Source organism: Pelophylax lessonae (assembly GCF_965119305.1).
Source record: "Pelophylax lessonae genome assembly, chromosome: 6".
Classification (NCBI taxonomy): domain Eukaryota; kingdom Metazoa; phylum Chordata; class Amphibia; order Anura; family Ranidae; genus Pelophylax; species Pelophylax lessonae.
In genome coordinates this window covers 185,843,099-185,861,452 of record NC_138773.1, presented here as the reverse complement: position 1 = coordinate 185,861,452, position 18,354 = coordinate 185,843,099, and the positions used below count along the sequence as shown (strand labels likewise).

Below are 18,354 nucleotides of genomic sequence, written 5' to 3'. Positions count from 1 at the left end.
AAGAGCGTTAATACTCTGAGAATTGGGCATGTGGTCATGCTTCCTTGTTAAGGACATTAACTTCTCTTTGATATGGTAGAAGTGTATTTGAACTATAGTGTCCCTGGGAAGGTGATCGGGAATATGCTTAGGCAGTCTGTGAATGTGGTCAATGATTAGCTCTTCTGGGGGGAATCTGGTAGGGCCTCCCTGAGAATATTGGCGAAATGAGCTTGGATTTTCAGTGGTTTAATCGATTCTGGTGTTCTGCGCACTTTAACATTGTTGTGTCTGCGTGAGCTGTTTTCCAAATCCGCTAATTTAGATTGGATCCAGGAAATGCTGTCTTCGTGCTCGTTGTGCGCATGTACCAGATCATTAACGGTAGCTGCGAATTCTCCCATCTTGTTTTCAATGTGTCACACCCTCTCACTCACTTTTTGTACATCTGATTTGAATTGCTGTTGAAAGGAGAGTATGTCAGCGTGTATTGTACTTCTTAAAGAGACTAACATGTCTTTGAGCATAGTGCCCATGACTGGTTGGTTAGTGGTAGGGAAAGCCAGAATTGAATCTTGTAGCTCCCTTGTGTCATTGAATGTAAAATCAGGAGCACTCACCTCTTCCTCATTTTGTCCAGTGGGAGACAACTTCTGCATAGTTTTAGCAGTGCTGGCAGTGCTGGAGGAGGATTGGTAAAAAGGACTGCTGTGTTGAGGAGGCTTGGTATTTGGGCCTCTACTCTGATGCTGTGCTTTGCTGGAGACCTTGGTCTGCCCATGCAGTGTAGCAGTGCAGTGGCCGTCACCATCTTGCCTGTCAGCTCGGAGCAGTTGAGAGAAAAAATCCATCATGTGGCCCGGGTGATTCCCCTCTTTTCTTTTGCGTGACATCTCCTGAAGGTGTTCCAGAGGTCTGGGGCTGAAAACTGTCTCCCCTGTTGCTATATGCTCCTGTGGTAAGCTACGGTGTTCGGACGTTATGCAGCGCTCAGGGCTTAAGCTGCCATCTTCTCTGCGCGCCGGCCAGGCCCCACCCTTCAACTAATGTTTTAAAAGCAAGGGTTAGCAAAGACAGCCTGTATACTTCCCTTATTATAAGTTGCTTTTAAGGTGTTATTAAACCCACAACAGTAAAATCAGTCTGTATATGCAGTAAAGCATGCTTGTTTACTCACTGTGGAACCTAAGGGGTTAATTCTCCGCATTGTGTAAAAAGGCTGTATGATTCTGTCTTCTCTGATCCTCCTGATGGAAAAGAGCCTTGGGAACACTCTGAACATGCTCAATTTGCTGTGTATTGCTAGAAAGTTTTTTTTTTTCTTGGGAAGGTGCATGTGATCAGCACAGGGCCAATCAGCACTGTCCAGACAGAGGGTCATGGGGCCTGCAGCCTCAAAGAACAGTCAGCGTAGAAGGAAAACTCCTCCTACAATCTTTAACCAGACACTGATAGAAGTCACAAGACTACTATACACTGCTGATGAGAAAAGGTATTTAGCAGTAACATAGTTGGCAATCTTATGCAAACATAGACTAGATCATGAATTGTCTAAGAAAAAAATCTGAAATCTTACTCTGTATAAGGATCATGGAAGGGTTTGTCCTTTCTAACAGCAGTATAAAAAGGAGGGTTATAAATATGGAATTCTACCTGAAATAAAAACCAATGACAATTAGTTACAACTTTGTATAGTTTTACATTTTACTGTTGAACGTTTCTATTCCCCCAGACAGAAATATAAAAATGTGTCATATTAGTATCTAAAAGCATTTAAAAAATACAATACTAATCTGAAGTAAGTATGATGAAAAATGGAAAAAGCAGTTCTGACTGTTAACAGCAATCAATGAGAATTTTCCTTTATGTTTCCAAAATGTACTAGCAAATTAGAATCGTATTTAGCTATCAAAAGGAAGCTGCAAAGAAAAGGTTGTTTCATGTTGTTGTTTCATGAAATCTCTGACTGAAGTGCTTTGTCCTTTGTGTATGACTTGTGTATAGCTTAGCTAAACTGCAGCAAATGTTTGGAAAATTAGAACATAACAACACAGTTAGGGTATTTATTTTGGTGGGCTATATTTGAAACTATAGTCATGAAACAAAATGTATGCAATTGTCATTAATACCAATTTACCAATAATAGGATTTTTGTTAACCAAAATGAATATAGGGAAATGGTATCATATAATTCAATGCTAGGTCATACAGTCAACTCCAAAATAGAATTGAATATACATACAAAAAGACTAGAAAAGGTCAAAGAAGATGTGGTATGCAATGAAATTCCTTTTTTGCAAACGATTGTATCAAAAATTCAACCGAGAGTTCTCTACCAAAAATACATCCGAGTGTGTTTACATAAAATACAACTGAAGATACCAATCTCTCCTGCACATAACAGTCATACCAGCAGGGGTAAAGGTACCATGAAAGTGTATAACAAGTGCTAATGAGATGGGCAATCTAGATATAATCAGATATCTCCAAACTTACTAGGGACTAAAATGGAGTAAGCAGCATGTAAGCAATAGTAAATGCTGTATTGTGAGCTGAAGCATAGCTGTGGTCTAACTTCCTCCAACCTTTTGTGGTACCTAAATTTAGCAATATAGCAAGAGGTGGCAGGTCCACTTGACCATCAAGGATGCTTCCAATTTCAGTTCATGACATTCATGTGTGCTCAGATAGAGTGAGTATATGTATGCATCACAGTACATTGGTAAAAGTGGAGGAATCAGCACATACAAGCAGACCCACATGTTAAATCAGTTAATTAATGTAGCTTTAGAACATAGAATATAAGCAGCAAGCCATCCATGAGTAGACAAACACAGATACTGTAGGTGCAAACGAAAGTTAGTAAAGTTGTGAAAAACAGATACTAAAATCACTAATTTAATGTTGCAAATTCAGCAGCAATATATAAAGCTTATGACTGAGGGTACAGCTGCAGTGGTAACACAGTATCAATGCAGTTTTGGATGATTCATAAGGCAGAGCATAACTTCCTCTTCATTGCTACTCAGATCCACAGGAGCTTCTAAGTAGGTTAAATAACATGGCAGTCAAGAAGGCTAGAGAGAGACACCTGGTACTATGACATCATGAAGCCCAGGCACTGCTAGGGCGCAAGTAATGAAGGCAGGTGGCAGGCATTACAAGGGCATTTGTTGCATTTGCCGCCAGGGTCATGTGTGCTGGAGGCAAACCTGTCCGGCTTTTTGTTTTTTGTTGAATAGAGATGCTAGTAAATCCAATTCGGTCTTTCCCCCATTGCAGACATATGCCCCACACACATCCAAATGGAGAGACCATTCTGGGTTACCAGTGGATTCTAAATACACCTCACATAGTCCAGGGGTTATAGGAAACACAAGCCAAGAAAGGCCTTCATTGCATACCTCTTTAATAAATTATATGCATTTAAAAAAGGGAAAATAAAAAAATGCACTTAAAATTATTGTGGCTTGATTCTGCACCACATAATCCAGACAACTGAATATTTGTTACTATGGTAGCGGTGCTGCACTGCCCTCTTCCTGGAACCAGTGTGTGCGCCAATCAATGGATGTGACATCAGACCAGAAGTCCCGCCCCTACCTATTTCATTATTCGCCAGACGTCCTCAGGAAGTCCTTTCTTCTGGCTTCCTGAGGATGTCTGGTGAATGATGAAACGCGTAGAGGCAGGCATCTGTTGGCTTGTGTTTCCTATAACCCCTGGAATATGTGAGGTGTATTGAGAATCCGCTGGTTACATATTCTGGTTCCTGTGACAAGTGGAGAATGGTGGAGAAAAGTGTGTTTTGACCTGCTTATTTAATTAAAAGAGGTCAAATATATTGACTGAGTGAGCATTTGAGGGGAGGAGCACATGTGTATTATGTAGGTCCTATTGATCACCAGATTGCATTTTGAAGTGGTCACTTTGAATGTGGACATGGTGGACATGTTGAATAACACAGTGTATAGAAACTGTGAAGAGACAATTTAATGATAACTTTTACACATGCGCCGTTTGCACATGCGTTCTGGTGAAGCACCTTTTTTGCATTTTTTTTATTTGCACAAATTTCTAGGTTGTTAGTAGGAATAAATATTAGATTTGTCTGAGCGCTGTTCATAATTTTAGAACAACTGGTTCATATCAGGTAGGAACACATAGAAGTCATAGCAGCTGGGCCATGCTTATCTGATCATGTATTTATTTTTGATTTTTGGTGTAGATTTTACTGTTGACACAATTAATGAATTGTTGTTTTTTTACACACAGCAAAGCAGGTTGGTTGATTTATACAAAATTTTGGTGTGGTTATATGCTACTGCTATTGGTATTACAAATAAATAATGAAGAAAAAGTAGATTTCAAAGGAAGAAGGCAAGAATAAGTAATGACCAGGATCAGTACTTACCTCCCAGGGAACTTTTTCATCTGGCACAGGAAAACGTACTACATTTGAGTCAGGGTAGTGGATATTTCTTGAATTAACATGGCATGGAGAGAAAAGTGTTTCATCTTTATCTTTAAGGTCTAAATCACCAAGCAATTTGCTGGATACTATCAAAGAAAAGAGAACAAGAGTAAGCAAGAATTGTGATTTATTTAACCAAATAAAAATCACATTTTGAGGATTCTTTAATGTTGTTATTAAATAGCAGTTCTAAGAAACAAGTGAACAAAGTTAGAAGCTATCATACAGTAGAACTAAAATCATTAAAATTGATTAAACCTTAGTCATTCTATGAATAGCACAGTTTTAACAGTTAATAAAGACAATTACCAAAAAATGCTGTGCACATAGACCAGATAGACCAATGATTGTATATTATTTATTTATTTTTCAATACTTTTTATTAGGTTTTTCAATAAATACAAACTTTTACAAATTGCGGAAGCAGCCACTAAATGTATCATGAGATATTTTAGAAAGCATTTAGCTCTACCAACAGGGCAACATAAGATGTAAGACATGCTGAAATGTAGTTACAAACATATACAAGGCACTTAGGAATTATATAGACATCATAAGTGCTCTGCCTCCCGTGCTCTGCTCTGATCCAAAGCCCACAGTTTTTGACAATTCCTTTATTAAAAATAAAAAACAATGTCCCCCTATGTAGATCCTTTATCAATAACGATGTTGATGGGGACAAGGGCCTCTTCCCCATAACTCTGGGCGGTGGTTGTGAGGGTCTGTGGGCAGGGGGCTTATCAGAATCTGGAAGCCCTCTTTAACAAGGGGGCCCCCAGATTAAGGTTCCCCTCATGTGAATGAGTAATGAGAAAAGTGTAAAAAAGAAAAAAAAAAAAAACACATGCCCCCCGCACCGCCGGACCCGGAAAAAAACTCTGCCTGTAATGAAGGCTACCGTCATCTACCTGCTCTGCCGTGTAACAATTTTTAAAAGGTATGGGGCAGTTAGCTGGTAGCGTCGCCCCCTTGTGATGTCACTGACCCAGCATGCACCGGTCGGTGGCATCACACAGGGGCAGTGCCACTAGGTCACTTCGGCAGATGGCTCCACCCCTTAAATATTTAACAACTGTCAGAAAGCAGAGTAGGCAGTCGGTGGGCATCGTGATTGACGATGGATCTGTATCAGGGGGACATTGTTTTTTTTATTTTTTATAAGGGGATTGTCAAAAACTGTGTGCTTTGGGGTGGGTGGGGAGGCATAGCCCCCTGCCTCAAAGCACCCTCCCAAGTTGAGGGCATGTGGCCTGGTATGGTTCAGGAGAGGGGGGGCACTTGCTCACCCCCCCCGCTTTCCTGGCCTGCCAGGCTGCATGCTCGGATAAGGGTCTGGTACGAATTTTGGGGCAGACCCCACACCATTTTTTTTTTCACATTTTTGTATTTCTGTCAATGTTTTTTTTTTCATTCAGCTGTCAGTGGAGAAGCCCCCTGACAGCTGATGACTCATCCATTGTTAGGGACACGGCTGCTGGCTTTCCGAGCCCGCTCCTTAACCTTAACAACCAGCAATTCATTATGCACTGGTTGGGCAAAGCCTTGCTCCTGACCAGCAGTCAGGTGCACTGCTTCAGCCAATCAGGACTTAGAATGCACTGTGCAGTACACAGTGCATTGTGGGGTGCTCGATGGGTGAACATTTCGCAGAGGGCACTCGCAAATTTGGGTGTTCGGCGAACACCCGAACGGGTGCTGTTCCAGGCCAAACTGATGCTCAACCCGAACTATTCGCTCATCACTATGTAAAATTTCAGCATCTGTCAGATGCCTGGAGTAAGACCAGAACAATGCATATGTCATTTGTGGTGGAGCAATGACTGAATACAGAAGACAATGGGGTTAATTAACTAACACCGGGGAGTGGAAAATCTGGTGCAGCTGTATATGGTAGCTAATCAGTAGGGATGAGCTTCGAGGTTGAGTCGAACATTGGCTGTTCGCTCATTCGTTGAATAACGAACAAATGATCTTCTTCGTAGCAACTTCAAGTTCCCGCATTAGCATGGACTCTGACCTCTGAATTCCAATAAATCACCTGCTGGCTGGGGGATTCGAACCCACAGCCCTCTGATTGCAAGCCTGGTATTTTACAGTCTACGCCACCGTTAGGGCTGCTTAAGCTGAACACACTCTCCCTAACTTTTATCTCAGCCACTGTAGGGTGAGATAGGAGTTAGTTAGGCAGGAAAAGTGTGTTCAACCTAAGCGTGCTTGACGGTGGCGTAGCTGGTAGAATACCAGGCTTGCAAATGCAAGGTTGTGGGCTTAAATCCCTTGGCCAGCGGGTGATTTATAAGTGGAATACTATAGTTAATAATACAGTACATTGCTGGCAGGGAGAGATATTTTTGCTTTTTAGTTAGTTGAGATCAGATAGTGCAGTGTATACCACAAAGTTATATAGATATAGATATAGATATATATATATATATATATATATATATATATATATATATATATATAGGCACTATAGTTTATGTCAGTATTGCTGAAAAAAATGCACCAAAATTTTTAAAAAAATGGCGTGGGGTTCCCCCTAAGATCCATACCAGACCCTTATCTGAGCACACAGCCTGGCTGGCCAGGATGGGGGTGGGGGCGAGCGAGCGACCCCCCCCCCTCCAAAACCATACCAGGCCACATGCCCACAACATGGGGGCGGGGTGGGTGCTTTGGGGTAGGGGGGCTCTGCACAAAGGGCTCTGTACAAAAAAATATAGACAAAAGCCAGTTTTGGAAAAGTCCTTTATTAAAAAATAAAAAAATAGTGTCCCCCGATGATCAGTCACCCTGATGTCATGTTATTTATTCACTGTACCTGAGTAGTGCATTGTGGGGCGGCTCGTGAGGTCCCCATAAAAGAGCTGTCAAAATCAAAACAGCTCATAGCGCGGGAAGCCTCCGTAGAAGCAGGAGCTTCTTTTTTTTTTGTCTATTTTTCGGGCAGGCGGGCGGCTGATCATCGGGGTACACTATTTTTTTATTTTTTAATAAAGGACTTTTCCAAAACTGGCTTTTGTCTTTATTTTTTTGTACAATTTTTTGGTAAATGGGTAGGGGATCTGGGGCCCCCCGTGTTAAAGGGGGCTTCCAGATTCTGATAAGCCTCCCCCCGCAGACCCCCACAACCACAGCCCACAGTTGTCAGGAAGAGACCCCTGTGCCCATCAACACGGGGGCAAGGTGCTTTGGGGTGGAAGGGCAGAGCATCCACCCCCCCATGTTGAGGCCATGTGGCCTGGTATGGTTCAGGAGAGGGGGGTGCATGCTCGCCCCCTGTCCCCAACCTGGCCAGCTAGGCTGTGTGCTCGGATAAGTGTCTGGTATGCATTTTAGGGGAAACCCCACGCCATTTTTTTATTTTATTTTTTTTGGCGTGGGGTTCCCCTTAAAACCTGACCCGAGACCAGAGGGGTTTGGTATGTATTTGGGGGGGGGCGTGCCATTTTTTTTTCATTTTTGCATTGATTCATGTCCCCCAAGGCAGTACCCAGGTCCCCATACACTTTTTTTGAGCCAATAACTTGCATTTAAGCCTTTAAAATGAGGACTTTTGATTTTTCATGTTCATGTCCCAAAGAACTTTAATGGAGTTTGCATGTTTGCTAGAACATTTCCCCTTTTCGAGATGTTCTGGTGCGAACCAAGCAGGGGGGTGTTCGGCTCATCACTACTAATCAGCTTCTAACTTTAGTTTGCTCAATTAGACTTTGACAAAAATACTGGAAGCTGATTGGTTTCTGAGCAGACCTGCACCAGATTTTCAACTACCCAGTTTTAGTAAATCACCCCCAATGGGCCCAGAGGAATACAGGTAGAAAATGGCAGCAACATTTAATTTTCATTGTTTCGCTGTGCATACTTGAGCATAATAGCAAGAGCACTGTAGGCCCCAATTTAGTACTATTCCACTACAATATATATACACGTAGACACTTTTTTTACATTACAATTCAATAGTTAACAGCAAATTGTATTCTAATACACAGTGGTCTATAAAACATATTCACAAAATTTGAGTTGTGATTTACGCTGCCTTGTCCTAAAGCACTGCAATTCAAACTATGCATATGGTGAGAAAAATACAGACGCACAGGCTACTAGATGTCAAACTAATCAGTAAATCCTGAACCAGAGTCAGCTAAATGATTTATGCATGGCTCAAGTTGTTCAAACCAATCAGTGGATTATCAGAAACAAACTGCTAAAGATATCTTTGTCTAACCTATATCTGTGGATCTATTGATTATTTTTACATGTAAATTCTGCTTATACAATTTTTCTGACCTGCTCAATTTTAAAATCATACAGTACCTATTTGTAATAGATTTACCTTAAAGGGTGACTCCACTTTCAGGGGAAAAAAGAAAAAGCAAATAAAAAAAAATAACATAGCATATACAATTACGAAATTACCTTTCTTTTCAATCTTCAGCTCTGTTATTTTTTGTAAAATGCAATGCAATATGGCTACTTGGAGGTGTTCTGTACACAGAATGTGTACAGAACGCCCCCCCAGAAACATAATTTTCTGCTTGTGTGATTGGCTCACTGATTTTCCGAGAAGTCTGCACTAAGATACAAATTAGGTTTTTTGGCATCCCCTGCAACAAAAATATCATTTTTGGTGAGATTCTCCCAATAGGAAATCAGGTCTAAAGGGATGCACCCCTACAATTTTCCTTATTAGAGCGCAGCGCGTGCAGCAGCTGATTAATAATTACAAAACCACTCCCATACAGATTAACTTTCCACATGAACACAGAGGAACAAACAATGGTTTCTTCATAATAACAAAAGTTAGGAATCTGCAACAAAGTTTGTTAAAATCCTTGTAATGTTTTCTTAAAGCGGGGAATGTTTTTTTCTCAACAAAATTGTCATTACTCTTCACGTTAAGTTAAAACATTCAGGAGCTAAATACTGTAAGTACACCTTCGGTACATATATATATACTGAATAAGCACAAAGGTATAAGTTTAAGTTATTCAATTGAACAGTAATTGTCATACTGTATTTTCATTAGTTACGCACCAGCGACAGGAGCAGATTCTCTGGAGCCAAACCCATTATCTAGGAGTGTGTTAACAATCCAGTTTAAGGCTTTAGCAGATCTTAATGCCTGAAAAAAGTCAAACAAAGAACCAAACAATAAATCTAAATAAACAGGTATAATTAAATGCAGCACTGTGTTGACAGTATAAGCAAAAATATTTGTGTATTTGTTTATTTGACATGATGTAATAAAATGAAGGCAACAAGCATTTGGGCACCTGAAGAGCACAACAGTGCCTACTCTACACTGAGCCTGTATTTTATAAATTACTCACAAAATGCAGAGTGCGTGGAGCGTATGGTGTAATTCAGTGCATTCTCTGCATAATGCTGCAGAGAAAACTTTCTGATTTGGAGGAGTAATTTGGTATATCTTTTTTAACAGATGACTAGATTCTAAGTGTATTCCACTAGATTCACATTCTTAGGAGGCCACACTTGTAAAGCACACTGACGTGTATTATAAAAGCGCTAGTAGATTTTTTTTCTTTAAAAAGCATTGATATGCCTTCAGAACAACATACTGCTGCTTTCTAAATTGGCCACTCAGTATCGGCAATAATTATTTAGTTATTGCAACTGGTAGGGGCCTTGACCAAGGCACCATAAAGGCAATAAGGCCATTCTGGCAAAATTTATGGATGGGTAAGGCCACGCGAGCAGAAAAAAATGCCACTTTTAGAATAATTGAATACAGCTCTATATTAGCCAATGGGTCCAAATGCATTAACACATAGAGAATAATATTTTAAGAAGTGAAGGATGTTGCGCTCAACATGTGATAAAGTGCTTGTGCAAATATTGAATTTCACATAAATTATAAAATCATAATAAATAGATGTGGAGATTTTCAATCAAAGCTAAATATCAAAAGTGTATAATCCATATGCAGCAACAGAAACCCAAAGTCCATATAGCATTGGTAACACTATGTAAAGCAAAGACTTGATAGTGGTGTAGAAAAGCCTTCACCTCCACACTTCCACCCAGTGCTCAAGCAAGGTACTTCTTACCGGAGATATATGACCCCTTGATTATAGGGGGTCACATAGACATTAAAATCCGCTCAGTAAACAATCCTCAACTCCTCAGCTCCAAGGTACATGTTCCTAAGGTGAGCTCTCAGAATGAAACCCGGATCTTCACACCATCTTCTTCCACATTCTCTTATGCTGACAGTACGTGCTGAGGGCAGACCTGGAGTGTTTTAGCCACCCACGTGTGCATAGGCATAACATAGAAGCATTGCCTATGCACACTAATAATATTTTAGATCAGCGTTTAGGGGTATAAAAAAGTGCTTGAATGAGAATGGCATAATTTATGTATATAAGCACCTAAACATGCATAATTCCATTTCTAGATCTAAGGAATATTGTAGCCACTACAATGAAAATACGTGAATATGCCTGTAAATGCCATATGTGTAAATTTGTGCCAGACTGAGCTTTCTTTATTCTGGATTTTTCTGCCAGTAAGATCCAATGTAAATGGGATTATTTTTGTTTGTCTGTGCTGTGCAAAACCCTTCCATTTTGATAAAAGTCCTTATGATAAAAGCTAGTTATAAGTTGCACTTCAGGATTTGAGGTGCATGTACCCTTCTACCTAAATGGTACTCCTGGGTATAAACATATGACCTTCTTCCCTTCCACCAATGATAAAATGAAGCCAGGTGTGAGCACTGTAACATGGTGAAAAGGGGAAGGCCATTTGTTCCATGTGGTCCTGACAGAAGGGTGGGATAATGTGGAGATGATTTCAGTTGAAGTTGGGTGAAGGGGTATTAAACAACAGAATCTGTCACTTTAAATTTTGCTTTAAATAGATAAAGTGGCAGATTCACTTCAAAATATATATCTATTGTTTGTATTATTTACTCCGCAAGTTATTGAATGCACTTGATTACAATTATCTATGGGTGGCTCTCCCTTTTTCCTCCATGACTAGTTAGTTTATTCATGTGACTAGATATGTCATATTATATAGGCAGAAGAGCTGAACATTCAAGTACAGTTGTATTTTGTGCTTTTTTTTTAACTGTACTTACCCTGAAGTAGTGCAACCAACTGCTTGAAACTGGCTGAGCATAAGTCAGCCACTTGTGTTTATGTAATGCATCTTGCAATAAAACTCTAATTTTTTCTGTCACTGAAATTGTATTAAGGTTTTTCAGTATAACAACAGAAATAAGGCAGTACAGAAACAAAGTGAAATTATAAAAATATCAGTACACTTGGTACAAGACAAGTATTGCTCCCTAAAACCAAAATGAGAGCGACAACAATCGAATACTGTAACAGAACATGGATAAGACAGGATGTTCGAGACATCAATTTGTGAGAATAAGTTGAGCATTTAAGACATAAGGGTCATTTGTTCATGGAAAATGGCAAAAGAACAACATTCAGGACTGGCAAAAAAAAATCAAGGGGGGGGGGGATAATATAGACCGCTTTGGCCTACTGTTCATCTGGAGCCTACAGGACCTTAACATTGAGGGAGGGAAGCACGGAAGGGCAGTTGGCAAGGAAAATAGAAGAGAAAGGGAAGGGAAATAGAGAAGGGAGAAAGATGGGTACCCCAGTAGTTTTTGAGCTGTACCACATAGAACTCTTACAGTTCTAAAAATCGGGAGGTCCTTTGAGAAGGCAGGAAATGGTCTATCCATGGCTGCCAAGTCCGTTGGAATTTGTCATACTTGTCCTCAAGCATCACCATCAATCTTTCGTTAACCCGGTTCTTAACCTCCTTAAAACTAAGAAGTGTTGTCTTCCATGACCGCGCTATAGTTTGCTTCATTGCCGTAAAAATATAAGTGATTAGAGTGCGCTCCCGATGGTTAGTGTCTGCGATAGGTTTTTGTAAAAGTGCCTCCCATGGGTGTCTCCATATGTTCACGTGGAGAGCCGTATCGACCAAAGTGTATACCCTAATCCATAACCTCCAAACTTTTTGACAGGTCCACCATATATGTTTCATATAAGTAAAACAAGACTTGTGCGCTAAAACGGGGTAAACGACACCCTAATGCCCCATACACACGTGCAGATTATCTGCAGACTTTTGTCTGCAGACTTACCTTTTCTATGTAGTGCAAGGGCCTGCCGGATTGCATACAAATTGAAAGTGTTTAGGTTTGACCTCATATTATATGGTTTTGGTAAGTCTGCAGACAAAAGTCTGCAGATAATCTGCACGTGTGTATGGGGCATTAATCACAAAGACAATCGTGGAACACCACAGAGAAAGCTGCTGATTTGGCAGTGTCACCACATATCCAAGTATTATTAAAAGGTAGAAATCAGCGCTCTCCTCTTAAAGTGAGCCACTCTAATTATTTCAATAACGGTAATACAACTGAAGATTCTAAAAAAACTGCTGATGCATAAAAAACGTAAATTAATCTAAAATCAATATTCCTTGAAAGCCAGCTCACTAAGGGAGACAATGGAGATGAAATAATTCTTCTATTCTAATAAGTCACAAAGCACGGAGGTGTTGCAGACACAATGGGACAAAATTTCCCAATACAATTATTATTTGAAAACCAATGTGAAAATAAGTGAGTAAAATGAATGAATAAAAGTTGATGTCAAAAAGTGGTGCGTAAAAATAATGAACTAATATTACATAAAAATAGAAAAATTGATCAATATCACTGTGGAACATAAATAAGTGTGCAGATCAGAAAACAATATTGAGTAATGACTCACAACATAAATGTTCAAAAAATCAATGCAGCTTGAACAATTGATAATAGAATAAATTCAAAGTGCAATGGTGCTAAATAAGGTGCATAATGTCCATAATTCCTTCTAAGAAAAAAGTTTTTGTGATGAAAAGTGCAATGCAATCCGACACCGAATGCAATGGCCGCTCACCTCCACCACACTCGGAGCGAGCGTTTATAAGATGTATTACTTAGACTCCTCTCCAGCCTCTTAATCTTCAGCATAAAATTCGGTATATCTCCAATATTACAAATTCAGTATTGTAATATTGCTGGGGTAAAATTGAGACATAACTTTGGATGAATTTTCAAGAGCCAGGACATTTAAAGAAGATTTAAACAGGGCCTCCCACATTTTACACCAGTCGCCTGGCTGTGGGTCAGGACCAAAGTCTTTTATCTATTTGTCACAATACGTAGGGATTTGTGGTCTAGTGTTATTCAATATGGAGGAATATAATAATGAAATCAGTCCCTGCGTAGTAGGGTTGGTTCGACATCTAGTCTCGAAGGCAGTGGATAATAATGGGTGTTCGTGATGCTTCGTAATGGACTCCATGAAGTGACGGATTTGTAGATATCGAAAACATTCGGATTTGGGGATCTCGTGAGAGTTCCATAAGTGTTGATATAAACAGACTCCTCTCGCAATGAGAAGAGTACAAACCGTAGTAAGACCCTTTTGCTGCCACCTTTGAAAACTTTGGGGATTCTCCCACCCAGATGGGAACATATTTTTTTTATATTTTATTTTTATTTTCTACTCTATTGTTTTCTAATATATTCTATTCTTTTCTATTCTACTCAAATTCATATTTATTCTTTTTGAAATTAGAATTTTGGAAAATGGTTCCAATGTTATATTCTTTCTATTCTATTCGTTTTCATTGTTTATTCTATTCTTTTATATTTGATTTTATTGTATTGTATTCTATTCTTTTCTATTCTATTAGACATTTGAATTTTGGAAGATGGTTATATTCTTCCTATTCTATGCTATTCAATTCTATTGTTTTTTTCTATTCTATTATTTTCTATTCTAGTCAATTCAATTCTTTTCTTTTTCTAATCTTTTCTATTCTATTTTATTTCAAATTTATTCTATTTGAATTTTGGGAAATGGTTATATTTATACTATTCTATTATTTGTTTTAAATTCTATTCTATTCATTTATTTTATATTCTTTTCTTTTCTATTATAGTATATTATTTTTAATTCTATTGGAGTTTGAATTTATTCTACTCTAAATTCGAATTTCAGAAGAAGGTTATATTCTTTCTGTTTTATTCTATTCTTTTCTATTTTTTTTTATTCCATTCTATTTTTTTTTCACTTTTTTCTATTCTTTTCTATTCTATTATTTTCCTTTGTATTGACATTTCTAATTTATTCTATTTGAAATTCCAATTTCAGAAGATGGGCCAGTTCTTTCTATTTTATTCTATTATATTCTATTTTTTATTCTATTCCTTTTATTCAGTTCTTTTTTTTTTCTATTCTATTTTGTTCTGTTGTACTCTATTCTTTTATTTTCTAGTGTATCCCTTTTTTTTCTATTCCATTTTTTTCTATTCATTGTTTTCAGTTCTTTTATTTTGTATTCTGTTCTGTTTTAGTCTAATAAATATTTTATTATTTTCTTCTCTATTCTACTATATTCTTTTCTATTTTTTTCCTTTATTTTCTAATCTATTCCTTTCTCTCCAGAAATTTGAATTTGATTACGATTTGAATTCGATTTGGAAACTATGCAAACTCGATTGGAAAACTATTCAAATTTCATTCAAAATTTTGTTTCATTATTTTGAATTTGTTTAGATTCGTTACTATAGTAATCTGGCAATTCGGAAATATCTGAATTTCTGAATAACAACATTTCGACACTTTACAGCACCTCATGCATTCTGTTTGACAATCCTTTGCCCATAAGCTTGAAAATAAACATAATTGATTTTTTAAGATTTACCTCCTATTAACTTCAATGGGGTTCACAATAAAGTTCATAGTTTGCAGATTTTTGGATGTTTGCTGAACACATCCAATAATTTAACCCTAACCATTTCTAGTGGAAACATAAAGCCAGTCTAACTAGCTAATATATCCTTACCAGTAACTATTTTTTTAACTCCACTTTATGTGCCTGTGCAGATACTGTACAAAAAAGTTTTAAGATACTATCAAAATTTTTTACCTGTTCCTCCAAGAAAACTAATCTGTTTTCCATCGATCCATTTCTTTTCACTTGATCCAATTCCAGCATCTCCACAACTGTATTTACTCTTAAAATGAAAAAAAAAAAACAAAAAAAAAAAACACATGAAATAAAATAGTATATTACTACTTAGTAATCATAGTTCAACATCTGCAAACTTACCTTACATAAAATATTGTAGCAACTAATGCTACCTTTAGGGCGTGTCAACAGGTGTTTTGTTCACTTCAAATGGGCTTTACATTCCTATACAAATCAAATGCACCTGTTGATCAATTTTGCATGATTTCGGAAGAGTCTCAAACTGATGTCATCAATAAAAGCCCAAAGCCTGTGAAAACAAGCCCTTATAAACAAGCCTCAATGACTATTTTAACACAACATGTTTCCAAAAAGTTAGTTGACTCAGAACTCAGAAATGTATATCATTCTTGATGCACCAGCTCATCCCTCTGCAGTGAGCAAGTGCAAAAACATTTCTGATGTCAACCCTAAAAGATACCTGCATCTGTCTTCAAATATGGTTGATTAGTTTCCTAATTTAAGCTTAGACATTCTGGTGCATGTTTTCTGGCAACAATAGGTTTGCACACATCATTATATTTTCAAAGCTTGGTTGAATTGAGTGGCATTCAATGTGGTATTTTGCAGTGGAATTCCTTTAGAATGGAACCCCAATACTGTGCAAGTACAGTAGATGCTAACAAACACTTCAGCACACAACAACTCACACACTGGGTGACGTAGTAAACATTATTAATTAAAAAAAAAAAATGCAAATCATATTTTAATGGCTGTGTGTAGGCCTACATGAATGGGTTGCCTTAAAGTGTATCTGAATCCCCAAACAGAAATGTAATATAAAGCAGTATATTAGTGTGCGAATAACACAATTCCCTTCTCTGGGTGGGCGCACTCACTCCTTTAGTATACCTATAGAAGGAACCATGGTAGCCACCTACTGGGCTTCAAATATTTCTGTCTTTGATCATCTTCATTATATGTGGGGTGGTGAGATTGGTCATTTACACATAAAAGATGTTTTTGTTACCAGTTCATCCCACAAAAAAGTTAAAAGGATATTGTTATTCTGATAAGATCAACAGGTATTTTCTGTACTTACTAAAAAGGATCTTAGCCTGAAAAAAAAAGACAAATGCAGCCACCACAATTAGACTTGTAAGCCACAATATATTACATTTTGGTTATTGGGTTTAGATATGCTTTAAGTAACTTGTGTGTGGTAAAAAACCACAATGGTATATCTAGGCATAATGAAGACCCTAATGTTTTAATATGTGGAGGGAAATGCTTTGTATTTGTGATTGTATCCCTTAGAAAAAGCTAGAAGATAGATAGTTGTTTGAGGTTGGAAAAGGGGTATCCCATCTATAGGACGCACACTACATTATGCACAGAGAATTATTGACATATTAAGCTTAGTGATGGAATGCTAGGCTAAGAAATGTTGTCACTACTGTGCTTTCCCAGGAAGAACTGTTTTCATCTGGGACTTTTTACTTTGTGTTCCTCTGTAAGGGACTGTAATGTAGTCACCTACACCAGAACTGTTCTCTGACTAATACCTATTGTGGCTCTACAGCACAGAACCACAAAGTTTAATTTATCATTCTTGTTGAATGCATTGTTTACATTTAGAGGGTCCTTACTGTTTTTTTTTTTGTAAGTGATTGTAAAGCTTTACATTTTTTTATTTAAAATAATAAGTCATACTTACCTCCTCTGTGCAGGGGTTTTGCACAGAGTGGCCTGGTTCCTCCTCTTCTTATGTCCCTCGATAATGCTCCTGGCTCCTCCCTCCTGTCAGGTGCCCCCACAGCAGGCAGCTTGCTATGGGGGCACCCAAACGGAGCCGCTGCTCTGCTTGTCCATTGCCCCACCCCCACTGTCTCCTGATTGGCTCACTGGCTGTAACTGACAGCAGCTACTGTCAATAGCCAATAAGGAGTGCGAGTCCCTGGAGAGGCACTCATGGACATCGCTGGATCGAGAGGGGGCTCATGTAAGTATTAGGGGGGGCTGCTGCACACAGAAGGTATATGGATAGAATGCTTGACATTAAAAAAACTTTCACAACCACTTTAAAATTTTTAATGTATGACAACAATGAAATATATAGTGTCTAACACTATGCCTTGCAGAGCAGATGCAGGTTATAAACATCATTGAAAAGTAATTATTGGCAGAATGTATAATTTAAAATAACTCAAGCTTAACCACTGCCCGTGAATCGACGTAGGTCTACGTCGGCTGTAAGAAGTGGTTGTACTGGGGTGATGCCTTCAGCTACAGGCATCATCCCAGTACCATTTTTTAGAGGCAGCGGTCAGCTTTCTGGTGGTAATGGCCGATGCGGCTCGGGAGCTGCTCGGTTGCTACCCCAGCGAGCGGGAGGGGACGCCTTCTGCGGCTCTGCCCGGGTCTCCCGTCCTACCATGAGACCTGAGTCTCGAACAAAGCCGGATTCCGCTTCGATCGGGTCTCCGATGATGTAACCCGAAAGATGCATCCATGACGTCACGTCCGGGTTACTCAGCGGCTAAAGGTGCCGAATTTGAAAAGTGACAGTCTTCAAAAATGCAGTTTTTGACATTCTGAATACATTCAAGTACAGTGGAGGGGTCTAGGGTCTTTTAGACCCCTGATCCATCCAGAAAGAGTACCTGTCACTGCCTATTGCTGTCACAAGAGATGTTTACATTGCTTGTGACAGCAATAAAAGTGATCAGATTTTATTTTTTTTAAAACCTGTGCTAAAATAAAAAATAAATAAATAAATAAATAGGAAAAAAAAATGTTAAAGCACCCCGTCACCGTGAGCTCGCGCACGAAAGAAAACGTATACGGAAGACACGCCTACAAATGAAATCTCTGTT

The 18,354-nt window shown here is 38.6% G+C and overlaps 1 protein-coding gene across 1 annotated transcript in view; it reads right to left on the bottom strand.

The window, feature by feature from the left end:
• TRPM2 (transient receptor potential cation channel subfamily M member 2) overlaps nucleotides 1–18,354 on the bottom strand; it is a 349,568-nt gene that overhangs the window by 30,313 nt on the left and 300,901 nt on the right. The window contains exons 25-28 of the mRNA XM_082260372.1: nucleotides 15,437–15,524; nucleotides 9,491–9,578; nucleotides 4,394–4,539; nucleotides 1,556–1,632 (exon numbers count right to left, since the gene is read on the bottom strand). Coding sequence (XP_082116498.1) covers nucleotides 1,556–1,632; nucleotides 4,394–4,539; nucleotides 9,491–9,578; nucleotides 15,437–15,524 — 399 coding nt within the window. The remainder of the gene's footprint in view (nucleotides 1–1,555; nucleotides 1,633–4,393; nucleotides 4,540–9,490; nucleotides 9,579–15,436; nucleotides 15,525–18,354) is intronic.